At 37.5% G+C, this 27,266-nt stretch overlaps 1 protein-coding gene across 2 annotated transcripts in view; it reads right to left on the reverse strand.

Moving 5' to 3' along the window:
• LOC150079406 (kinesin heavy chain-like) overlaps window positions 1-27,266 on the reverse strand; it is a 429,176-nt gene that overhangs the window by 99,269 nt on the left and 302,641 nt on the right. For both annotated transcript variants that reach the window (XM_090383638.1, XM_090383639.1), the window contains exon 20: window positions 7,939-7,999. In XM_090383638.1, the coding sequence (XP_090239764.1) occupies window positions 7,939-7,999 (61 nt within the window). The remainder of the gene's footprint in view (window positions 1-7,938; window positions 8,000-27,266) is intronic.

A 27,266-nucleotide genomic window follows, 5' to 3' on the forward strand; every position in this document is an offset into this window, starting at 1 on the left:
TTTCGAATAGTCTATTTTAAAATCAAAAACAAGAAACTAAATTTATAAATTCTTAAATATTATTCTTTACTTTTATGATATACCAACCAAAAATAGGATAATAAACAAAACTGGCTTTACTATGATAGTCTGTATATTATAAAAATCATAATTTCTTAATATCAAAAAAATTCTATGGCTGATATAGTTATTCAAGCACTTTGAAAGGCAGGGACAACACTGTAAATTTGTTACCTCAAATATACAATGCTACTATTTTCTGTAAATATTGTAGAGCATAAATTTTAAATTATGCTCTGCACCACCTACATCCAGTTGTCTGTTATACAACTTAATACAAGGGTGTGTAAGCTTTATGTCACCATTCAAAACGGTCAATTCTAAAGAACATGTGATAAGTTGGTGTTAAACTCAAGGAAATAGCATCAGAAAAAATAAGTACAGCGAACAGTATTCACCGATGAAGAGCTAAGCTGTGCAAAACCAGTATTCCAGTGGTTTCAAAGTTTTAAAATGGCCATAGATTAGTCAATGATGAATAATGTGGCCATCCATTAATGTCCAAGAATGGTGCAATAATCTTTGTAAGAGATTTAGTTTGTGCTAACTATCATTTGATAATTCATGAACTAATAATGTTAGCATATTACGTCTCCTGCAAATCCATCCTAACCAATGAAACAAGTGTTTCTCTCAACTGCCATTCTAATGAATCAGATGATACAAATTTCCTTTCTGACATTCTACAGTTGTGGCAAATTATTACGTATTTCTTAAGAATATAGAAATTTCAGCATTCTGAGTTTGACAGTAATCAGTTGACAGTCAACTGAAATCTGAGTTTATGCTAAATTATGATACCAGCCAGTTCCTAAAAAGGATGACAAATCACTCCCATCCAATTATTGTCCCATTGCACTTACTTCTACAATTTCTAAAGTAATGGTGAAATCCATTAACTGCCAATGCTTAAACTATCTAGAAACCTGCCATATGATCACCAGTATGGATTCCATCAGCGTTGATCCACTGGTGATATTCTGGCTTATGTTACCCATCTAGGGACAAATCAATGGAAAAGTTTGGTGAAACTCAAGCAGTTACTCTTGACATTTCAAAGGCTTCAAATCATGTTTGACCTTCTATAAGTCTTCTAAATAAGTTCCATCTTATAGTTTGCCAACTGTTTTTTCTAATTGGGTATCCAGTTTTCTCTCTGACTGCTGCTTACTTTTCTAATTACTTTCATTCCAAACAGCTGTTCATTCTGTACAAATTGCAAATCCACCCTACCATAGAATATTGTTCCCACATCTGGGGAAGTGCCTCCAAACCTCTCTCATGCTTCTAGATTCCATTCAAAAGCACATTTAGGTTAGTTAATGGCTCATCTCTAACAAAGTCTGTCCACTCTCTGTCTAACAGACATTCTTTTTCTGCTGCATGCCTTTTGATCCTCCTTTGTGACCTGGGGTCATATTTGCACATCTCCAGTCCATGGGTACTTCCCCTGAGTCCAAGGAAGCTCTCATAATTATGGCTAAGGGGCTGCTTACTTCCTTTGCTGCCTCCTTTAATATAACTGGATAGATTCCATCCACCCCAGTAGCCTTTATGTTTATCTTCAACAATTTCTCCTCCACTTTGCTCTCATATATTACAAAATCATCTAGCTCACTGCCAGAGTTAAATACACCTCTGGCATTCCCCTGCCTGAATAACTCACAGGATCATTTGAACTGCTGTACATTAAATACAGAAATTTTTAACACTGTATCAGGGACATTTAGATGGATATGGCATTCTAAATGACACACATGGTTTTTTTTTTTTTTTTTTTTTTTTGGTAGTTGTTGGCGCATCTGCATCTGTGGCCATAATGCACCTCCCAAGGTTTTTGCAGTACTTTGATCCAAGCCCGAGGCGGGATTCAAACCCGCGACCTTTGGGTTGCTAGGCAGGTACTTTACCCACCCGGCTAGCCATGGTTTTGTTAACCAGCTTAGACTATTTTGACAGTTACTTATGAGCTGGAGTTAGGGAACAATTCTGACAGTTTTTTTGAATTTTAGCAGAGTATTTGACTCAATCCCTCATGAAAGGCTACAGTTTAAGCTGGAACATGTTGGGATTACTAGAAAGATTCTCAGATGGATTGCTGAATGGTTGCAGGGCAGAAGGCAGAGGGTTGTAATTAATGGATATTCTTCAGATTGGTGTAAAGTCTGAAGTGAAGTCCCTCACGGATCGGTTCTTGGACCACTGTTGTTTCTGATTTTCAAAAATATTGACAAAGGGATAGAAGGCATGATGTCAAAATTTGCAAACAAAATGAAGATTGGTAGAGTCATTAATGATCAGTGCCAAGCAGCCCACCTTCAGGAAAACTTGAAAACAAACTTCAAAAATGGCCAGAAAAGTGGCATGTTTTAATGAAGCAAAATGCAAGGCCTTACACTTGTAGAAAAAGAGAAAGGGACTGGGGAGTTATGATAGGGGCAGTATGAAACATCCTATAAAGATAGAGAGGGTATAATCCCACTGTATAAAGCAATTGTAAGACTGCATTTGGAATAATATGTTCAAGTATGAAGACTTCATCTGAAAAAAGACAGTGAGCTTCTTCAAAGGGTTCGAAGACAGGCAACTCTAATGGTGAGATTGACAGAAGGATGATCATTAGAAGGAAGACTGATTACGTGGGTTACAGAACTTAGCAACCAGGCACCTCAGAGGTGACCTGATTGAGGTTTACAAAGCTGTGAGAGGAGTTAGGAAAATGAGTGAAAGTGGAATTTTCATTGTAATAAAGAATTTCAGAACTAGGGGCCACAAATTCAAATTACAGGAGAAGAGGTTTAGTCTAGACGGTAGGAAGTTTTCTTTTAGCCAGCAAGTCATTGATTGCTAGAACAAGTTGCCTTTGTAGGTAATTGAGGCTAACTGTTTGAATAAATTCAAAGGTCAACTGAATTGAAAATTGAAAGGTCAACTGGTTACCTGTGAGGAGCGAAGCACATACAGTGGACACTCACTTTGACTAGTTCACTGTACGATCAAATCACTTTACGATAGACTCTCCACAATAAAATACCATTCAATATACAATATGCAGTAAGCACTGGTCATTGTGATCACGTTTGCGAACTGAATTTTAATTCTATTAAATGGCAGTTCTAATAAGCAAAAATAGGAGAAATATTATCCACAGGCTATAAAAGTAAAGATAAAAAGTACAAATTTACATTTTATACCTTATCAATTAATAAAATTAAGTTATGTGAAAATCAGAAGAATATTTTCCACAAGTTAGCAAAATATAAAATAAATTTATGCTTGCGTACATAGCTTAATTAATACTATAATATGTACATAACAACTAATTGATATTTCTGTTCACTGACCTTTTTTTTTTTTTTATTGTAAAATTTAAAATAATGTAAGCAATGAAAAACAAAGAACATAGCATAAACAAATTGCATGCCATGCTCTTTGGTTTACAAAGCTTAAAAAAGTAGGAATGAAGAGAAAATTCTTTATTAAGAATCTTTATTTCTTAACTAAGATTTTTTAATTAAGAAACTAATTTTTTATTAAGAAGAAAATTTAATTATGTTTTTTATATGATTGAAGATTTCATGGAAGGGAAAACACGTTTCACCATAATAACATAAAAACTCACAGAATTCCTGCTATCAGTATTATCCCAAATGAAATAAGATAGAGTTTACTACCCATTTATAATAGATTGCACTAACAGAATAGCCCAATAAACCAGATACTGCAAATTGTTTTTATGGTAGCGACCTCCAGAAATGTGCTTTAGAAAAATATTGCAAAGGCGTTCAAAATTGATTCTTATAACTGAACATATGATAACGATGAAAGTGTAGTGCATTTTAATGAATTGAATTGGTTTTGAAATTTGATTCTATAAAGCGGCTGATTCTACTAACTAGTAATCATGTTAACTGCCACATACTTATTTCACTTTACGATGGGCTTATGATTGTTTCCAGCCGGACCACATAGTCCTTCCTCTCAGCCAATAGCAGCGTTTGTAAACATGTTGGCAGCATCTTTTGTTTTTGCATCCTTTAGTTGAAGTGATTTGCATTGTGGTTTAATCAATATATTAGTTTTAATCAATATTTTGATCAATATGTACAATTTATATTGAAAAATCACCTTTTAGAGAGGTAAAGAGCTAAGTTATATAGCTAAAATTTCAACTTCCAAGGTCATTTAGAATTACCAAAAAAAAAACCAATGTGTTATTGGGTTCACATTACAATATTATGATTGTTCCAGAGACAGATTTTAATACTATTTAAAATCTATTTAAATAGATTTTAAATCTATTTAAATAGATTTTAATACTATTTAAATACTATTTCCACTACCCTTCATACTCAGGCCACAAACTTTTCATATACAATGTTTTAACAATAAAAGCTTGAAGTAAACACTTATTTCATTTAAGATACTCATCATCATCAGCCATTTTCAATCCACTGCAGGATGAAGGCCTCACCAGCAACTTTCCAGTTCCTTCTGTTTTGTGCAATGGCCATCCATTTAATACCCACAAACTCCTGAATTCCATCTGTCCATCTCCGTCATTGTCTTCCAGGTTTTCTTCTAGCTCCTCTTGGGTACCATTCTGTTATTTTCTTAATCCATCTGTCATCATGTCTTCGAGCTATGTGTCCTGCCCAAGACCACTTTAGTTCTTCAGTTTTGATAAGAATGTCCTTTACTTGAGTTTGCTGCCTAATCCATGTGTTTCTCTTCTTATCTAACAGTCTGATCCCCATTATAATTCATTCCATTCTCTGCTGTGTAGTTCTCAGCTTCTCTTCCATTCCTTTGGTGAGTGCCCAAGTTTCACTTCCATAAGTCATGGTGAGGAGTATATATTGGTTCATTATTTTACGTTTCAGACAAATTGGGATATTGCTCCTCAGTATGTGACTATATTTCCTGAATGCTACCCATCCAAAATTTATTCTTCTCTTGGCTTTCAGCCATTTATCATTATTACAGCTAATGACTTGTCCCAGATAAGTATATGACTCCAAATTTTAAATTACTGCTCCTTCAATCATTATATCCCTTTCTGTGGCATAATTGTTCATCATTACTTTTGTTTTAGCCATATTCATCTTTAGTCCAAAATCCTTACTAACTGCATAACTGATTAAGATTTTCCTCTAATTCTTTGTGATCGTGGCTTATGACCACAATGTCATCTGCAAATCGTAAATGGTTTAGGTACTCTCCATTCACGTTGACTCCTTTCTGCGACCAGTCTAATTTTCTGAAAGTGTCATTAAGGGCAGCAGTAAACAACTGTGGAGATATTGTGTGTCCTCGTCGAACTCCTTTCTCAATTTTAAATTTACTACTGTCTATGTCTAGTCTGATAAAGGAGGTAACATTCTCATATACTTTCTTCAAAATCGTAATATGAGGTATCTATGCCTTGTCTTTCCAGTGCCCGAAACTTTGCCTTATGCTATTTTTTCTTCTTTGGATTTCTTTTTACCTATAGGTTTCTTGGGCTTTATCAATTTCAGAAAGTTGTAATATTCCTTGTTGATATCTTGTTCCTGAGCAGTCTGCAGAAGCTCAAACTTGTTCTTAAGTTGCAGTACATACTGCTTTTTCTTCTCTTCTGCTATCTCAAACATCTTTGCATTATTTACTCGAGTCAGTTTTTTCCTTTCTTTTCTTACATCAATATCAAGTGTGCACCTTACCATTCTGTGATCATTTCCAACATTTACCTTGTTCAGGACAGTAACATCATTCATGATATATCTTCTGTTAGTAAGGATGAAGTCTATTTCATTAGTTATTAATCCATTTGGTCTCTTCCATGTCCACTTTCTGTTTACCCATTTCTTGAAAAAAGTGTTCATTACTAACATTCCTCGAGATTCTGCAAATTCCACAATAGTGTAGTGAGTTTTCTGTTCATCTAGAAGATTCTCAATTTTGATGTACATTTCTTCAACCTCTTCATCATCATGGCTCAATGTTGGTGCATAAATCATTATAATCTTTAGCTTATACCTCTTAGAAATCCCGAGTAGTACAGCAGATTTCCACTTAATAAACTTATAAGTGATTCATTTCTTCTTCTTGTTTCAACCAAACTGATGATATTCCAATTCACATTTTTAATTAATTTTTCCAGCTCTAATATCCTGTCTTCACCGATTAGTGATCTTATGTTGTAACAGGCCAAGTTCAGTTTCCGTGCATGGCAGCCTGGTCGTACCCAAAGATTATTAGCACCCTCTGCTTCCACCCTGATCCTCTCACTGCCATAAGAGGGGGAGTGAAAGCCTCTGGGGACTGTGGGCATTCATCTTACTGTCATGTGCTGGAGGGTTTGGTCTTTTCCTCTTCGTGCTGACTAGGTGTCTTAGACAATATTTATCATTAAAAAACTGTATTTGAAATACAACATAATATTGCCACGACTGTAATTAATAAAGAACCATAGATTTACATCTACAATCCATAAACAAAGCAAGAATCAACCCATTGAAAGAGTCCCACTTTGCCACATATTAAAAAAAAAACAAAAAACCAGATATCAACAAACATTTCTCATGAGTATCCTGAAAGGCATCAGTGAATCAGGCATTCAACAGAAAGATTCTAGTTCAAATGCATGACTTCATGCTGCCGTGTGAGCAGTTGAATCTCTAGAAAAATTAAACAGACCTGGGGTACCATCCTCTCTACTTACTGATTTCCCAGTTTATTCTTAAACTAGAAGCTTAATTTTAAAAAAATTAGGAGAGGACATTACTGAAAACAGTGAGAATACAGAGTACTTCCTAGAAATCTGGATGGCCAGAGGGAAAACAGGATATAAGGCATAAAGTGAAGAGAAGCGAATGGTGGGCTGAATGAAGAAAAGTTAGGCATATTTACAGTTGTGCCATGAATGTATGTCGGTTAGCTGATACACTGTTAGTTTAGAAGAAAGAGATGAAATGGATAAAAATTAAATCGGATGCGAATTCAGAAGAATGCTGAGGGAAATGGCTTGCAACAGTAAAACTTATGAAGAATTACTTTGTACACCAGCAAGGATTTACAATTATTCAAATTCTGGAAACATGATATGGACCTCCAAAAACATGTTATCAAAGTGAACCCTATCCCATCTCTATTTTGAATCTGCCACCTAATGCATAACAAAATATGTCTCCTGCATCAAAAATGTATGTTACTAATTGTCATTGATGATAACTTTCATACTCTTGGCAGCTTGTGGATCAGATGACTAGATACAGGTGTAGATTAGTATGGGCCTCCATGGCAGCTTACTCGGCATGATACATCCACCTGCCATTCGTTTGTAGTGGCCTGGGGACAATTTCTGTTGACAACTGGAAGTTTTCTGATATAAGGATCTAAGGCAAAGAGAGTAAGTTTTCTCCTCATGGATTATTCCGGGTTTTTCAGCCTGCACAACATGCAGATCAACCTGGAAAACACATACATACACTTTACTGACAAAATAAACAAAAACACCTATAATGGGAAAAGGCCCGTTTCCTTATTTTTATTTTTTGAGGATCAGATAATTCAGATAATTGAGGATCAGGTGATGTTGAGTTCTTATGCACATCCCAAAGGCATGCAATGCACCTTGCTCTTGAAATGAACCATTTTTAATTTTTTGGACAAATTCGGTAAAGTGCAATACATCCCAGAGAAGAAAATTCTGCCAATAAAACTTGTGATGCAGGTTGAACTATTTTGTTATTTACAATCGAAAATAGAATTCAAGAGCAGCTTGAACGTAAAATCTTAAAGTAATATTTAAACGTATATTTAAACGTAAAATCTTAAAGTAATATAATTATTTTAATGTGTGTGTAAATATATAAAAAACATGAAAATGCATTTTACCACTGTCTCTTCCAATCCCTTTAGATCTTGTCGAGCTTGTTCCCTGCGGTCACTCAGCAACCTAGAAAAAATATATATTCATATTTGAATTAGAAAGAATTAGATAAAAATTTGGTAAAAAAAGTTTCAATAAAATAACTATTAGTATGCCACAGCAAACAAGTTAATATGACAGAGTACAATACTAGAACAAAATGACCACTACCATAAACACACAACAAACCCTTAATGGAATACAGGGAATTACATAACAAATCTAGGCGAGCAGAACTTATTTCTATCATGCGAAATTTGAAATTTTTTGTTTGTATATTACATTTTTAAAAATTTCTTTTAGGTGGCAATTAAAGGGCACTTTTCACTGTGACCGTGGCTAAAGTGGCTAGGTTCGTAAACTGGATAAATGCATCATATCACACTAGGTAACAAATTTTCAAAAAGGTTCTGTTTATCTGGTTATGAATTTTGGTATGCTAGTTACAAATATGACCTTGATTTCTGTGGATTGGCCAGATGTGAGAGGGTGGGAACCATTTTCAAAAGATGTTACTGTTGCTTTTATCATTTTGTTTCAAATTAGCAGTGAAATATTATTTGTGTTTATCTGAAAAAAATAGGTAAAACTGTTTCTTACTTGACCTTCAAAATTACATAAAAACAACAGTGAAATGAATAGGGAATACTGCCTGCGTTGGTAACCACATTGCGGTAATTATTATGTAAATACTATTTCATATTATGTAATTCAAATTCAATAGGAGTATAATTAATATTAGAAGCATTTTCATTAGGTATATAAACAATCAAGTTATAAGTATGAATGTGATTTAATAACAACTGTTTAACTGTGTGAAAGAGGGGAACAATATGCAGTTAGCCTTTAACTGTGATTTAAAGAAATTAATTTCTTTTAAATTATAAATTAAAAATGCTGTTACACCACATGATATAGTTTGTTAAATGTTTATTGAAGAGAATCACATCAATTTACACTTAATACTTTGGTGGAAATGTTTCATGGTTCAACTGAACCCTGTCATCAAGCCTATAGGGAAAGTTAACACATGAAAGAAATCAAATTACCATTGTAGGGTCAAATTAGGATTGCATTGCAAAGATAATAGGATTGAATTATTAATGAATTTTAATGCAATATTGGCATTCTGATGATTAAGTAAAAATAAATCACTTAAATTCTTTACAAAATTACCAAGAATAATTGAGAAATTGTCCACAGGGGCTACTGAGAAAATTTGGAAACCACAAAGACCATATATTATAGAAAGGAGGTGCACAAAAAACATACAGAAAATTAAGGTAAGTTAATTCTGAAGGAAGGAAATCTGGAAGTAAATTCTAAAGAAGGATTATCAAATAAGTAAGATTCTGAAAATGCTTACCTGAATTCTGGGGAGAAAATGCTTTCTCTTAGACAACTAGACTGGGATAGCCGAACTGGCAGGTAGGGCACAACTGTTTTTAAGATCTGACCACAACAGAACATCCAAATGAAGATGAAATATTGCTGAACAGTGTTAGACACGACCATGATCACGAAGAAATTAACGATGACGCTGAAGACGCATCAGAACAACCCGTAGAAAAGCCAACTTGCAAAGAAATGATTCACGCTTTTGAAACGGTTCTTCTGGGTCTACAGTTTTGTGAAAATGTTCCTGATAATGTTTTTAATGCTCTGAATAAATGTGAGGTTTTCTTTGAGAATCAGACATTTTTAATTGTACTGCGCAAACGAAAATTACAGATTTTTTTTTTTTTTTTTTTTTAATTTGTGATACTTACAGGCGAAAATTGTGTAAACATAATTTAAATTCCGGTAAGTATGTTTTTGAAATAAAATACATTAAAAATAAATGTAGATTCGTTTCCATTTTCTAATTAGATAACAATTTCCAATAAAAAAAGATATTCTCTGTATAACAAAATTTCTCTATAACGAATTTTTTCGCTGGATTTATCGAATTCGTTATAGAGAAGTTCGACTGTATGTAAAGGGTTTTCCAATAGTAACGCTCTATGTTTGGCAACAGCGCATGACGAAGTCGACAGTCACACAGGTGGTATCTTTGGTAGCCGTATTCAGTTAGTCTCTGCATTTTATTATGGAGCGTTACACGACTGAGCAACGAGTCGAAATTGTAAAAAATTATCATCAAAACCAATGTTCTATTCGTCAAACGTTTCGTGCACTCCGTGCAGTTTATGATGTCGACGAACGTCCTTCAGAATCCACAATTCGCCGTTTAATAAACAAATTCAAAGCAACTGGGTCTGTGGCAAATCTGAAAGTGCCTGTACGTCAGCGAAACGCAAGATCCGTTGAAAATATTGCTGCAGTCCGGGAAAGTGTGCGTGAGAATCCGCAACAGTCCATTCCGCGTCGGGCTCAAGAACTTGGCCTGTCTTCGACGACAACTTGGCGAATCCTGCATAAGGACTTAGGGCTTCACCCTTATAAAGTGCAATTAACCTAACAACTAAAGCCCAACGATCATGCGCAGCGGCGTGCATTCGCTGATTGGGCGCTAGAGCAGTTGGAGGTCGATCCTGATTTTGGGCGAAAAATAATGTTTAGTGACGAAGCTCATTTCTGGTTAAGTGGCTTTGTTAACAAGCAAAATTGCCGAATTTGGAGTGACGAAAACCCACGGGAGATTCATGAGGTCCCACTACATTCCGAAAAAGTTACGGTATGGTGTACACTTTGGTCCGGCGGAATAATCGGTCCGTATTTTTTCGAAAACGAAGAAGAAGTGGCACTTACGGTCAACGGTGAGCGATACAGGGCTATGATAAGAGATTTTTTTTGGCCTGCAGTGGATGGAATCGATCTAACAAACATTTGGTTTCAGCAAGATGGTGCTACGTGCCATACGGCACGTGATACAGTAACACTATTGCATGAGAAATTTGAAGGTTCCGTTATATCGCGAAATGGTGACGTTAATTGGCCGCCCAGATCCTGCGACCTAACGCCACTGGATTTTTTTCTCTGGGGCTTTCTAAAATCCAAAGTCTATGCTAACAAACCACGGACGGTTGCCGCCTTAAAGGCCAACATTAGGCGCGTTATTGCTGAAATTGAGCCACTTTTATGCGATAACGTCATCACCAATTGGGTATCCAGGATTAACCAAACCAGACAAAGCCGCGGCGGACATTTATCTGATATAATTTTTAAAACATAATGTTAACACATATACTTCATAATAAAAATAAAAATAGATCACTATCTCTCTCACAATTTGTTTTATTGCGTTACAAAAATCGAGCGTTACTATTGGAAAGCCCTGTATAATAAATGGCCAGCCGAAGTATATATGTCATGAAATAATGTTTATTGTAATTTTTATTATATTTGCTGTTATTAAATTGTTTTTAACATTTTGATTGCATGACATCTAATGAATTATTTGAATTTGCACCATATATCATGACTTGAGTAAGCAGCAGTTTTGCCAAATGGTAAGCAAGCATAGACATGCACGCAGTGAGCAGTGATTCACAGACTCTCGGCGCTGCAGAATGTAATTTCATTGCAAGTGTATCGTGTGTTTCAACGGCAAATGTAAGTGAATAATCAACGGATAAAAGTAAATCATTTGGAGAGGATTTACAATTTTATTTTTATGACGGTTTATTGAAACCTATCGCAATGCATAACTGAAAAGCTAAGATTTTAAGGTTTTATAAAATCTTTGAAATTATAATTTGATTTAATTTTTTTAATTGTATGCTATAATTATATTTTTGTAATTTTATGTTGAATTTGTATTTTGTTTTTCTTATAAATAAAATGATTTATATGTATGAGTATGTATAACTATTATAATAAATAACATAAAACTGTTCATGACAATTTTTTCATTATACACCATTTTAATAATCTTAAAAAAATGGAAAGCTAAAAAAATATTTGGCCCACGTATACCTCACAGACATTTTATTTGGCCTCCCATTTAAAAAGCTTGCCCACCCCTGGTATCAGGCAACGGCCAAGCCACATCCTCAATACTGCATACAGGTCTGGAGGCCTCATTTTAGGAAGGATGTAGAGCTGCCAGAATGGGTACAAAGGAGGTCAACGAGATTGTGAGGGAAACAAAGGGGTGCTCTTACCAAGAAAGGCTTTTAGTTCTGCAAATTGTAATGCCTCAAGACTACAAACTTGCAGTGTGACCTGACTGAGGTGTTTAAGACTGAATTGATTAATCAAGCGCAATTTTGCTTAGACTACACACACGAGGGGGGGATAAATTGAAATTGAGGAAGGATAGTTGCAGAATAAATTTGTAGATGTTTGCCTTTAGATAATGGGTGGTTGACAGGTGGGACAAACTTCCATCTGATGTTGTGGAGGTGGATAGCTTGAATAAAGTTAAGGAAGAACTAGACAAACTACTGGAGGGTGGATTGGCGAATTTTTTTTTTTTTTTTTGGTTGATGCCGTATAAGCTTGCTTTCTCAAATCACTAATACTAATGAAACATAACAGCTGAAGGGGAAGGGTATGTTTTCAATGCAAAAAGTATAAGTATTTAGCAAATTTAGCATTCTGATAGGCAAATACAAAAAAAGAGGGCTGATACCTTAAAGGAATTAAAAGGAGGGATCCATCAAGTACTCAATTGTCCAATTCAACACTTGAGTCTATACATGTGCTTCATACAACAAAGCAAAATTCCTAACAGCAGAATGCACTGGTCCCACAAGAAATAGCTACTCTCAATGATTACTGCTAGAGAAAGGGAAAATATACTGTTTAATTAGTACAGGAGGAATAGGACCTTATGGCAATGGTGAGGAAAAAGAAGAGACTTATGACCAAATTTTGCATATAGATTATGGGTGAGAGTACATTCTGAGAGCATTGTCAATCAAATTGTCTCTAGAGAAATTGTGTAAGGCCCTCGGCTCATGAAATAGAAATTTTCACGTCGGGAAATTTTTTTTTTTTTTTAATGAAAACCCTAAACACAAGAGGTACTAGAACCTATAGTACTTAGTACTGTGCTTGGGTGCAAGGTTGAAAAGACGAGAGAAGATATTTGTTGACATTAGACTTGAACTTCTGTACACTGTAATTTTCAAGAAATACATATGAAGGAAGGTTGTTCCAGAAAACGGCAACTGAATGAATAAATGAGGAAGATGAAAAGTTGGTTCTGTGAGTTTGAAGTTGGACAGTAAATTGATGTTCGCTGGTGGTGGCACATGTTTGGACTGTTTTGAAAGAGAGCGGGAATTATAGAAGCCAATTCAGAACAGTGCCCACGGAAGTACATGTAGAAAAGGCATGCAGCAGAAACAGTACGTTTATGAGACAGCGAGTGGAGAGACCCTCTTAAAGAGTCTCTCCAACAGAGACACTTTAATGAGTCACTCTAACAGAATTAACCTAATTGCCCTCTTCTGAATGGAAACTAGAAGCCTGAGAGAGGTTTTGGGGGCACCTCCCCAGATGTGGGAACAATATATTGTGGTAGGGCAGGATTTGCAATTTATACAGAGTGAACAGCTGTTTGGAATAAAAGTAACGCCGAGAGTGAAAGTGAAAACCACGTTCTTTAGATGCAGAGGAAGTAATATTTGTAAAGTGCTCGTGCCAAGAAAGATTAGAAGTCGGAGTAATGCACAAAAGAGATATATCGACTTGCCTAGAAATCTGAGTGTCACGAAAGATAAGAATAGGAGCAGAAGAATCCTTTTTGCAAGATATAAGACAAGACAGAGTTTCAGAAGGATTGAAATCAACTACGTTGTCTTTGCCCCACTGGAGTTCGGCATTTAAGGAATTGGTAGCAGATATTCGAGAAGTTGAAGCTGATTGAGGGGCAAGGTTTCTCAAAATGGAAAGTGGAATGCAATGTACTATCATCGGCAAAACTATGGATAGGATTGCCAGTCAATGGAAGAAGGTCATTAATATACAAGAAGAAAAGAACTGAACCTTGGGGAACACCAGCATTGTGGAAAGTTAGAAGACAGAGCTATCTACCATCACCCTCATCACCATCAGAGAGAAAATTGGATAACCAATTACAAAAAACAGTTGGCAAACCATAAGATGGAAGCTTGTTTAGAAGACCTTTACGCCAAACACGATCGAAAGCCTCTGAGATGTCCAGAGCAACTGCTTGTGTTTCACAGAACTTTTCCATTGAATTTGTCCATAAATGGGTAACGTAAGGCAGAATATCACCAGTGGATCGACAATGACTGAATCCATACTGGTGATCACTGATCAGACAGAAGGTTTCTAGGTAGTTTAAGAGTTGCCAGTTAATTGATTTCTCCATTAATTTAGAAAGAATAGAAGTTTGTTTCTCTGTTATTTGGTTTTTAAGAGCATTAGCAACTAAGGCCATATTGTTCTGGGGATATGCAGTGGTCATTTCCTGACCTTTCCACATTCTCCGTATTTGGTGGTCACAGACTCGAACCCTGGTCTAATCAAGAAGCATGTGCTATGCACTGCTGCTCCTGCCCACCTGGATAGGGAGGCACCAGAGTAGAAGTAATTGCACTGAACGATAATTGGATGGGAAGGATTTGTCGTCCTTTTTAGGAACTGGCTGGATATGAGCAAATTTACAAGGAGAAGGAAAAACACCTTTGGAATAAGAAAGTGAAAAAAGGTGGCAAAGAACAGGAGTAAGTTCAGGAGCAGAGGTTTTGAGAACAAGTGGAGAAATACCATCAGCACCTGGAGCTTTCTTAGCATCGAGATTCGTTAAAATCCTTCTGACATTCTTTTGACAGAAGACCACAGGAGGCATTGAATGGAGTGCACTGGGAATGGTGAAAGGTGTTTTACCAAGGTCACTAATACATGAGTTGGAAGAAAAATGGGATGCTAGTAGGTCAGCTTTATCCTTGGCTGAAGTGACAACAGAACCATGTGGTTTTGACAGAGGTGGGAGCAGAGATGGGCAAAAAGTTGCGGCCAATAGCTTTGGCAAGAGACCAGAATGCTCGGCTACCATTAGGGAAAGAAGCAAGTTTTCTACTTTTAGCCTGTTCAAAATCTAGTTTTGACTGATTAATAACTGCTTTACAACTGTTGAAAGCAATGAAACTGAAAATGAAAAAAAAAAAAAGAAAATGAAACTGAAGAATGGAAACAAGCCAATTAAGATATGCAACATTCTTCTCTTGAACAGTCTTAGCACATTTATTGGAAAACCAAGGTTTAGATGAAGGATGAGATTTTAAAGTGGAGTGTGGGATAAAGGATTCCATTCCTACAAGAATAATTTCACTGATATGATCTGAGAAAACATTGACATCAGATGTTTTGAAACAGTAATCTGATCAAGAAAAAGAAATCTCACAGGTCATCCTATTTTGAATTCTTGTAATGCCAAACAACACAAGGTTGGGAATAGCCATGAGATAAAGGCTTCATTGGAGAAGAGACAATCACCAAGTTGTGATCTGAGGTGCCTAAAGGACCACTCACTTTGACCGTGTACTTAGATGTGTTGTTTGTGAGAAAAAGAACAAGCGTGTTGGCTGTATGGTTACGATTGTCTGGTATTCTTGTAGGTAAATGAACAATCTGTGCAAGGTCATTATTAATTACAAAAGCCTCAGCATCTCAACCAGCTGGATCGGTGTGACTAAAAAATGGAAGCCAGCTGGAGTTGTGAACATTAAAATCACCAAGGAAAATTACCTCACTGTTAGGAAAGTTGGACTTGAGAAAGTCAAGTTGCAAAGAGAGGAAGTCAAAGAGTTGTTGTTGTTATTTGGTTTTTAGGAGCATTAGCAACTAAGGCCATATTGCTCCAGAGATATGAGGTGGTTATTCTCTGACCTTCCCGCATCCTCCATATTTGGTGGTCACGGGCTGGAGAAGTCAAAGAACTCCAAGTGATTAGTGGAGTTGGGAGAAAGATGAATTTGACAGAATGAAGTAAAGAGATTTTAAGCCAGAGAAGATCAAAAAGGGGAGATTCCAAATTGCTAAATCTCTGACAGGGAATATCGGAATGGACATATGTACAAGTACCACCACCTTTGAGGTGAAAGGAATCATACGGCGAATACTTTGGGCAAATGAGATGAGCATTAGTTGAATCAACCTATAACTGAGATTCTGTCAGAAAAAGTACATGGGATTTGGCAGACTGCAAGTGGAAATGGACATCATTGAGACTAGAATTGAGAGCACTTATATTTGTGAAATGAACAAGGAAGTGTTTGGGAGGTTTAGATGTTTTTGCAGATAAGCTTACTCTATTAGTTTGACAATTCATGCTGTATTCAATAGTAAGAAAACGTGTGGGGGGGGAAACATGCTGTATGAAGTCATGAAATTTTTGGATGTGGCGTACATGTGGTAAGAATATACCCAGATCTTTGACATAACATGGCCTCGACGATGCCCCTCCCCCCCCTATACACACTACTCGAACTCTCTCCAGTCACTATCTCGCAGAGTAGAGGTAGCAAGATTATACACTAGCTGATCCGGAAGCCTCCTAAAGAGTTACCAATAGGTTGGTAATAGGAATTATGGCATGTGATGCAAGAAAGCCAGACTATGAGCTTATGTAGCATCAGCCAAAAAAATAAAATAAATAAAAATTCACACAACCATTCCCTCTAAATGTTTGTCCAGTTCTTCCTTGAATTGAGACATGGCCTGACTATTGCCTTATACAAAAGGACAATCACCTCCTTCTCCCTGCTATCAAAATTCCTGTATATCATTGACAAAACCCCATGACCTTCTCTTGCAGTCTGTTTACATTGCTCAGAAAACTTTATATCTGACTGTACAATTACGCCCAGGTGTTTTTCATTTTCTACCACCCTAGGTGTAGTACCACATAGTTGTTACATTCCCTTTGGGGAATACTTCTACTCATATGCAGTACTTTGCATTTGTCAATGTTAACCTTCAGCTGCCACTTCTCAGCCCATCTGCCTAACTTTTCTAGATCCTTTTGCAGTAGCATACTGTCTCTTAGTGTCATCAACAATGCTGCCAACCTTTGTATCATCTGCAAACTTGGGCATTAAGCCTGGTATACCTTCATCAATATCATTGATAAATATACAAAACAACAGTGGGCCCAACACCGAACTCTGTGGGACTCCACTAATAACATTAGTCCACCCATTGTAGCAACTTACCCTTAATACCATTCTGCTCCAATTTGTACAATAGTCTTCCATGCACAACAGTGTCAAAAGCTTTCCTGGAATCCAAATATATGATATCAAAATTATTTTTTGCGCCCAGTTCCTTTGTAACCACATCATAGTATCCAATCAAATTTGTCAGACAAGACTTTCACTTAACAAACCCATGCTGTGTCTGAATTATTGCTGCAATCTTGTCTAGATGATCCTGCAATGCATCTTTAACCAGTGGCTCCATTATTTTAACTGGAACAGAAGTTAAACTAAGTGGTCTGTAATTACTCATGTCGCCCTTCGATCCCCTTTGTGAATTGGGGATACATTTACACATCTCCAGTCCGTGGGGACCCTGAGTCCAAGGATGCTCTCATAATCATTGCTAATGGTTTGCTTAGTTCGTTTGCCGTCTCCTTTACCCCAGGTGCCTTTCTTATGTTTAACTTCAACAATTTCTCCTCCACTTTGCTCTCAGTTATTACAAAATCGTTAAGCACCCTGCTACAATTTGATAACCTACTGAGAATTTCCTTCCTTAACTCCTCATGTGTGAATGTATATGCAAAATACTCATTCAGTTTTGTCCAGTGTACTAACTAGCGGCTGGCCTGCGAACATCACTTTAGAGCTGTACTCTCGAAATGTAAGGAAGATTGGATCTCGCCATGATGTCCATCATAACCTCAAAAGTCATCAGTCGTACTGCATGATGGGGGAAGGTTGACTGAAACTTAGCTCTGGAGACTAAAACATGGGTTCCACCACTTCAAGCCTCCAATAAGCAAAGTGGTGGTATTGCACTGGTTCGTGAGTCACCTACCACCTAGTATTGCCTGGTAACAGAGGGGCGGCATTCCTCCGTGTGGTGTGGGCACCACACCTCAACCCCTTTTTACGTTGGTTCACACCTGGGTGGTCACTCACAGTGTTCTTGTGCATGGGAGTTATACCCAGGATTACTACCGTCCCACCATCGTGAAGGTGCAGGCAGAGGATTTGGCTGTCACAGACCATCTGGACTTTGCCAAAATTGGTCCAATTGACTTGAGTGTCACCCGAATATCAGTTTCATCAGCGTTTTAGACTCCCAGGTAGCAAGCACAGCTTGTCTGGCATATCTGAGAGAGATTGTCTGTGACAACCTCAAGGACCAAGTTTTTTGCTGAGAAAACTGTCATTCAAGGCACTATCAGTTGGGGACAAAAACTAATAGTTTGGGAGAATACACAGATTCATAGTTTAATGGCAGAAAAGGTGAAACAAGAAAAGGTGAAACTTGATTCTTGCACTGCTTCTATTATGAAATGCAAGCTTGAGAAACAAGGTGTGGGAAATTGTAAGGCCTGCCGGGAGGGGCCCTTCTCATAAACACAGTGAACTGTATTATGGTTACTAAAGCAAAAAACAGATACACATATATTTGGCTTGTAAACTAATGCTAGGAGTATAATAAATAAATTTGTTGAATTGTTGAAGTATTGGTTATGTCATCAAATGCAGATATTATAGGGATATTATTGGAAATGTGGTGCCATTCGGACAGAGGGATTCAAAATCTGAATATAGTGAATACAATATACAATTTGGATATTGTGTATAGAAAGGACAAGATTGGGGGTACTCTTGAAGCGTTCAGATTCTAAGAAAGAGCACCCAGCTAATGTGAGTGGCCAGTGTAATGTTAAGTCAGTTCACTATGACATAAGTACTGGAAAACCAAAAATGACTGTGTGTGTGTTACAGGCCTAATGACTGATAAGTGTAATGAACAACTATACAAACGAATAGAGTGAACCAAGTAAATCAGAATTATCTATAATGGGGGATTTTAACTTACCAAATGTTGACTTGAACTTGTGATTGGCCACTCGCAACTTTTCTGAATTGACTGAATGACTGTTTTCTACATCAGCATATTAGAGAGGAAACAAGGGAAGGCATGCTGTTGTATGAAGCCACCACTAACCATCTTAATGCATGAAGAATCACTGCTGATAAGATTATCAGCAGTGACCCTTGTTGCATTAAGATGGATAGTGGTGACTGTGATTATAGCATACTGAAGTGGGATTTACTTAAAGATATAACTACTGCCAAGGGTAGGGATTTTATCTTTGTAAAGCTGACTACAATGATTTTAGACAGTTTTTAAATTCTTTTCATTGAATCCGAGAGCTTGACAGGGCATTAATAATGTTACCAACTACAAATTCTAAATGGGAAGCATTTGGAGAAGTAGCTTTAGAAGCTTTTTATGAGGGGTGTTTAAGATGCTTGTGGCCTGAGTATGACGGGTTTATTTGAGGAGTCTCTGGTAACATGTTACTTTTCAATATTGTCCCCTTTGAAGTCAATACACTTTTGCCACTAATGCAGCAAAAGTGTATTGATTCCAGCTGCAAAAACGTTTTCTCTTGGGCCTCCAGGAATGCATCCACTGCAGCATTAACATCACTGTCAGGGGGAGAAAATGGATATTAACCAGGCATTTTTTCATATTAGGAAACAGATGAAAATTTGATAATGCTAGATTTGGTGAATATGGGGTTGGTCCAAGCTTTCGAAGCCATACTCATGCAGTGCAGTCATGATATACTTGAGAGCAACACACTGACCCGTTGGAACAAGACCCTTTTCCGAGTTCTCCTGACATTTTTCTATGATGTTTTTAATATGCCCCTGTGATTGTTTGGCCTTTCCGAAGGGAATCCACTAGCAACACTAATTATTACCAAGATTATGCAGTCAGCCTTTATGTAGTTTATCGATCCAAAATCCCTGCGACACTTTTTGTTTATGAATGTTGACATTTACAATCCCCAATAGCCAAAACAGGTATTGATGCTGTAGATTCAGAGACTGTGTTATAGTCTATCTCTTGGAATAACTTCCAACACTAACTATGTAGACAAAAGTGGAGCAGATTGTATTCCAGTTTTAAACTCCAATTAATCTTTGCTTGAAGCAGCCTTGCTTGTGCCCTCTGCTTTCTAAAGAATGTTAGTTTTTTTTTTTTATGATGCTACCCCTGGATTTTATGTAAAAATGAAGGAAAGCGACAAAAACATTCCAAACTGGCCTGAGATGGGCAGTCTTTATTGATAAATTATAAATTTTGTTCATATTAGTAGTAGTAGTGGCACATGATGCAAGAAAGCAAGTGTAGGAGCTTATGCAGCATCAGCCAAAAAAAAAAAAAAAAATCACACCATTCCCTCCAAATACCTGTCCAGTTCCTCCTTAAATTTATTTAACCTATCAACTTCCACAACGACAGATGGAAGTTTGTTCCAGCAATTTACCACCCGCTGGCTAAAGGCAAATTTCCGCACATCTATTCTACATCTGTCCTTTCTTAATTTGAACTTATGTCCCCGTAGGTTCGTAATCTGAACAAGTGGAAGGATCCCATCAGAATTCAGCGTGCTCAACCCATTCAAGGCCTTATAGACCTCAATCAGATCACCGCGCAGGTGCCTAGTCTCCAGCCACTGCAATTTGCAGAACTTAAGCCTCTCTTGGTAAGAGAATCACTTCATTCCCCTCACCAATCATGTTGCTCTTCTCTGTACACGCTCAAGCAAATCTACATCCTTCCTAAAATGAAGCCTCCAGACCTGTATGCAGTACTCAAGGCGTGGCCTGACCATTGCCTTATACAGAGGGACAATCACCTCCTTTTCCCTGCTAGCAAAATTCCTATATATCATTGACAAAACCCCATGACCCGCCCTAGCGCCTGTCTGCACTGCTCAGAAAACTTCATATCTGACTGCACAATTACTCCCAGGTCTTTTTCATTTTCTACCACCTTAAGTGTAGTACCACACAGTTGGTACGTTTCTCTGGGGTTACTTCTCCCCATATGCAGTACTTTGCATTTGTCAAGGTTGAACTTCAGTTGCCACTTCTTAGCCCATCTGCCCAAATTATCTAGATCCTGTTGCAGTAGCACACTGCCATTACTGTCATTAACAACCCTGCCAACCTTAGTGTCATCTGCAAACTTCGACATTAAGCCTGATATACCTTCATCAATATCATTGATAAATACACAAAACAACAGTGGACCCAACACCGAACCCTGTGGGACTCCACTAATAACATTAGTCCACGAAGAGCAGCTTGTTGTTTGTTTGTTTTTGGTTTTTAGGAGCATTAGCAACTAAGGCCATGTTACTCCGGGAATATGCGGTGGTCATTCCTTGACCTTTCCGCATCCTCCGTATTTGGTGGTGACGGGCTCGAACCCCGGTCTAATCAAGAAGCGTGTGCTATGCACTGCTGCTCCTTCCCACCTGGCTACGGAGGCGCCCACGAAGAGCAGCACCCATTGATTACCACCCTCTGTCTTCTCCCACTTAACCATCCTTTTATCCATTGTAGCAACTCACCCTTAATACCATTCTGCTCCAATTTGTACAGTAGTCTTCCATGCGCAACAGTGTCAAAAGCTTTCCTGAAATCCAAGTATATGATATCAAAATTATTTTTTGCATCCAGTTCCTTTGTGACCACATCATAATAACCAATCAAATTTGTCAGACAAGACTTTCCCTTAACAAACCCATGCTGTGTTTGAATTATTGCTGCAGTCTTGTCTAGATGATCCTGCAATGCATCTTTAACCAGTGACTCCATTATTTTACCCCGAACAGAAGTTAAACTAACTGGTCTGTAATTACTCGTGTCACCCTTCGATCCACCTTTGTGAATTGGGGACACATTTGCACATCTCCAGTCCGTGGGAACCTCCCCTGAGTCCAAGGATGCTCTCATAATTATGGCTAAGGGTTTGCTTAGTTGCTTTGCCGTCTCCTTTAAAATAACTGGATAGATCCCATCCACCCCAGGTGCCTTTCTTATGTTTAACTTCAACAATTTCTCCTCCACTTTGCTCTCAGTTATTACAAAATCATTAAGCACACTGCTACAATTTGATAACCTTCTTCCATTTTCAAACCTTAATAATTCCTCACGTGTGAATGTAGATGCAAAATACTCATTCAGTTTGTTTGCTATCTGAGCAGGATCATCAACAGTCGAACCATCGATGTCAAGTGGACCAATCATATTAATCCCCTTCCTTTTAGAGTTTATATAAGTAAAGAAATCCTTGCTGTTTTTCTTAGCATCTTTTGCCAAAGATTTCTCGTAATCCGCCTTCGCCTGCCGAACCTCCTTTGTGACCTGATTACAGACTAGCTTATATCTGCCACAGGCTTCTGCGTCACCTGATAATTTATATGCATCCCATGCATTTTTCTTCTCTGTCACGAGTCTCATTAGTTCATTTGATAACCATTTAGGCCTAAACCTTGAACGATATTTCTTAATCGGTATATAAAGTCTAGTAGCTTCCACGATTAATTCCTTGAATGCTTCCCACTTAGAATTTACTGTTTGTAACATCGTCAGTTGATCCCACTGTACAGAATTTAAAAACTGTCTGAGACCACTGTACTCCCCTTTACGGAAGCAAAAACCCTTTCCTTTACCCCTGACGGTAGTTACCTCTGAGTAAATCCCACTTCAGCACACTGTGATCACTGCCACCTAGTGGTTCCTTTATCTGCAAATTCTTAATACACGAATGATCACTGCTGATAACCAGATCAAGAGTGTTACTTTCTCTGGTTGCCTCTCGAACATGCTGCTGCAGAAAACAATCATCCAATAAATCCACAAAAGTCTGACTAGTGTGTGAGTGACCAACCCACAAGTTCCAGTCAATATCTGGGAAGTTAAAATCCCCCATTATAAGACATTCTGATTTACTGGCCCACTCTATTTCTCTGTACAATTGTTCATTGTACTCATTCAAGTCATTAGGCCTATAACACACTCCTACTCTTATTTTTCCTTTCGCAGTGCTTATCTCACACCAAACTGACTCAACAGAGCACTGTTCATCTATATTAACTGGGTGCACTTCCTTTGATTTTATGTCTTTCTTAATTAACAGCATAACACCCCCCTCCCTTTCTGTCCTGTCTATCCTTTCTGTACACATTGTACTCTCCAAATTCCAGTTCTGCATTCCTTATATCTTTGTGACACCACGTCTCTGCTATCCCAACAATATCCGCCTTTGATGTCTTGACCAACACTTCAAATTCATCAAATTTATTTACTATACTTCTAGCATTGGTATACATGCAAGCATACATGCTCCTATGCCTATTCCTTGTTACCCTAACACATCCCATATACCCAACTATTCCATGATGACTGCCATCCGTCCCTGAAACCCCCAACACCCCTCGCTCCAGGTCGCTTCTTATTCTAATAGAAGTTGTGCAAGAATCACCTTCACCTCTGCCTGCGATTACTGTTAAACTATTAGTCTTTGTATCCCCCCAAACTAGCAGTTTTCCGACCCACCTAACACTGCCTCAATAGCATCAGCAAATATTCTTGCACCCTTTCTATTTAAGTGTATCCCATCCCTGTAGAAGCTTGTTGCTTCTACAGGCATTATGATTTATTGCCTAAGGTGCATCAGAATTTCACACAAAAACTTCAAAATAATTAAACAAAATACATAGCACTGCACCTCATTCTAGCTCTGATAATGTCATCATCACCAGAAATGCCATGCAATCAAAGAACAGCATAGAATAAACGTGACAGCTCAATTTTTCGGATCTCAGTCAAATTCTGATGAGCCTAACAATAACGCATTTGACTTGCAACCGTGCAACAGAATTGGTAAAGACAGACATGAGGCTATTTTGCAAAAGATCAGCTCTATTTGTACAGAGCAAATAATAAAAAAATGAAACTAGAGATAACACCATGGATCTCCAAAAACACCTGGCAGCAATGCAGAATAAATTTGAGATCATGTTCACTATCCATGGCATGCTACTGCAACATTTACTACAAATGGCATCATCCCAACAAGACTTCTACATATAATCTAAAAAGTTAGAAGAGTCAACTGGTTACTCACAAGCAATCCCCAAGATTTGAACTCTAACCTCCAGCCAAGTGCCAGACCTTCCCATCTCTATCTCAACCCAACCTGGTAACCAGCTTCCAACACAAAGAGGCAATCCTAAAATTCAGATGACACTGACGTATGTAGCCCATAAAACACAGTGCTTTGGCTAAGGATCTAAGTAGGGCCTGAATGACAGGCTCTACTTAGACCCTTAGCCAAAGTGCTGAGTGTGATGGGCTATAGTAACATGCAGTGTTATGTTACAATAAAGATTTGATACTAGAGAGCTATTACGTGCTCGATAATTCCTATATTCTATTATATTATGAATCAACAGGGCTTACCTTTATTTTTTGATATAGGAAGCTTCTTTTCCAACTCTCCTTGTCCAACTCGCTAATAATTCATGGGGAAGGCGATGTCAATTTTGCAAAACATTGTCATAAAGTTAGATTTTGGAGGTCTAAACGGGCTAATAATTAAGGATCGATTTTACTTTTTGGTCCTGTGGCTGGAATTTTGAGTTAAATTTAGGGGTCTAATAATTGGGTAAGGGGCGGGGGTGGGGGTAGGGGTTGGGGTTATTCTCTACATTCCTTAAGTTGGACTAGAACTTTTCGGGGCATCATGTTCACAGGAAGAGAGTTACTCACAAGATATTGTGAGTAACTCTCTTCCTGTGAACATTATGTCCCGAAAAGTTCTAGTCAGATATTGTGAGTAACTCTCTTCCTGTGAACATGATGCCCCGAAAAGTTCTAGTCCAACTTAAGGAATGTAGAGAATAACCCCAAACCCCTACCCCCACCCCAGCCCCTTACCCAATTATTAGACCCCTAAATTTAACTCAAAATTCCAGCCACGGGACCAAAAAGTAAAATCGATCCTTAATTATTAGCCCGTTTAGACCTCCAAAATCTAACTTTATGACAATGTTTTGCAAAATTGACATCGCCTTCCCCATGAATTATTAGCGAGTTGGACAAGGAGAGTTGGAAAAGAAGCTTCCTATATCAAAAAATAAAGGTAAGCCCTGTTGATTCATAGTTACAATAAAGGTATTCTCTCTCTCTAATTGGTAATACAGTAATACCCCGCATAGCACTGATAATTGGTACCAAAACTATTCCGTGTTATGTGAGACCGTGCTGATTGAGGTATAATTATAATGGGTTTTAATTGAATGCGTACCAGAGAAACAGTCTATAAACAAATTATAATAAATCTATAAACAATTTGCACTTGATAGCCAATCAAAAGGATTTGAAATTTATAAAAATTTGCAAAAATTTTATGAATGAAAAGTTAACATCATGAGAGATGAGAAAAAAGCTTTAAAAAAGAGGTTGTTTATTTAGGTATTTCAATAAAGAAGTCTGGTGAAGGCATCTCTTCTTTTTCTTGGCGTACATGTCTTTGTAGCATCGACTCCCATCTTGTAAAATTTGCCGTATCTCGATGCTACATTGAACATTCGGATCTCCATTCTTAATCACCTCGCAGGCCATGTGAAACCCCCCCCCCCAAAAAAAACTTTCTCCAGTTCTTCTGTTGAAAATTGTTTTGGTGGCACTTCAGTGTTATCCACTTCAGAATCGTTTTCCTCTTCTGCATATGCAGTTTGCTCGTCAATTTCAAGGAGAGTTGCACCATCTAAGTCATTTGCATGAGAGTCAATGCAGTCATGTACATTGGCAGTTGTCCAAAGTCTTTTCCGACCTTCACAATGTCTTCGGAAATTATCTGAACTTGCGATTCAAAACAAGTGAAATCATTTACCAAATGGGGCAAAACATGCTGCCAAACAGAATGTATGTTGTTGGCAGTGATTTCTAGCCAAGATGCAGATATATTTTCGATCGTATTTAAAGGGGTAAAAAATTAATTTTGAAATGAAAAGTTTGAAAAACTATCATGTTGTCTCGTCAGGATGGAATTAAGAATACTGAACACTGTTGCACGTTGCAGCTGACTGCCTAAAGAGAGCTAAAGTACCACGTGCATGGTAGACAATAGGGTTGTCACCACAGCATATATGTATAGTACCTGGTTACGACAACACAGATATATGGATAGTACCTGGCTATGACAATGCAGCATATATGTATAGTACCTGTCTAGGCTATTGAATGTTTTAATATGTACAATAAATTTGACTTAAACTTAATTGAAAACCGTGTTATAGTGAAACCCGTGCTGTTTGAGGCCATGCTAAGAGAGGTATTGCTGTATGTATAAATATATAATGTACAATGGTTAACTACAGTACAAAATATATACAGGCACATATATATATATATTCTCCGGGTGATCCAACAAGTTACTCCACTAGCCACACAGCATCTAATGCTTATAGCCCTCAGGAGGTGCACGAGGCCGGCAATGTTGCACACATGGATACATCTACAAAACCACAGGTTATATCTTGTATCACTGAGCCGGACGCTAAGAATATTTCTATTAACTACTACCTAAAATTTAACACCTGCAACAACCGGCTATGCCAAACTTGCCCATATATGAATACTAAACATCACACAAATGTCCACGCCACAACTTTCTGCCACACAAGTGGGGTCATTTACCTTATCAACTGCACAGAATGTGAAGCCAGATATATTGGTCAAACAGGTGGTGAACTACACATCAGAATTAATGTACATAGATCACACATAAAAAATTTTGTCAACCAAAGAGACACAAAACTACAACACTTCAAAACACACTGTTTTAATAATATCTCCATCACTATCCTAGCAATAGAGAATAACTACACCACTAGGCTAGAGATAGAAAACATCAGCATACTAAAACATAAAACACTATCCATACGGACTCAACAGTAAATTTAACGGACATTGCTACACTAATAATGTACAAGACACCTGCGTCTACAATCTATTTCAAATGATTAAAAGTCCCACATCTAAACCTAATAAAGTAAACAGTACCAATAAAAAAACTCGCACCAATAATATAACTGGCAGCTTTACAGCTATGCTGGTATCTTGGGATACTCCTAATATACATATCAAACATATTCACAACTTTATCTTCGGATTAAAACAGCAAAATCAGAGCATTAGCCAAATTCAACACTGCCTATAACCACAACAACTCGCACCTGAACTACCTACTTAAGGACATCTTTAAATTCTTGATTGGTAAAACACTACGGCCACCAACGAATATATTAGTGTCAAATTCAGTA

The sequence above is a fragment of the Mastigoproctus giganteus genome, chromosome 10 (assembly GCF_048544385.1).
Source record: "Mastigoproctus giganteus isolate SK-2022 chromosome 10, ASM4854438v1, whole genome shotgun sequence".
Lineage (NCBI taxonomy): Eukaryota > Metazoa > Arthropoda > Arachnida > Uropygi > Thelyphonidae > Mastigoproctus > Mastigoproctus giganteus.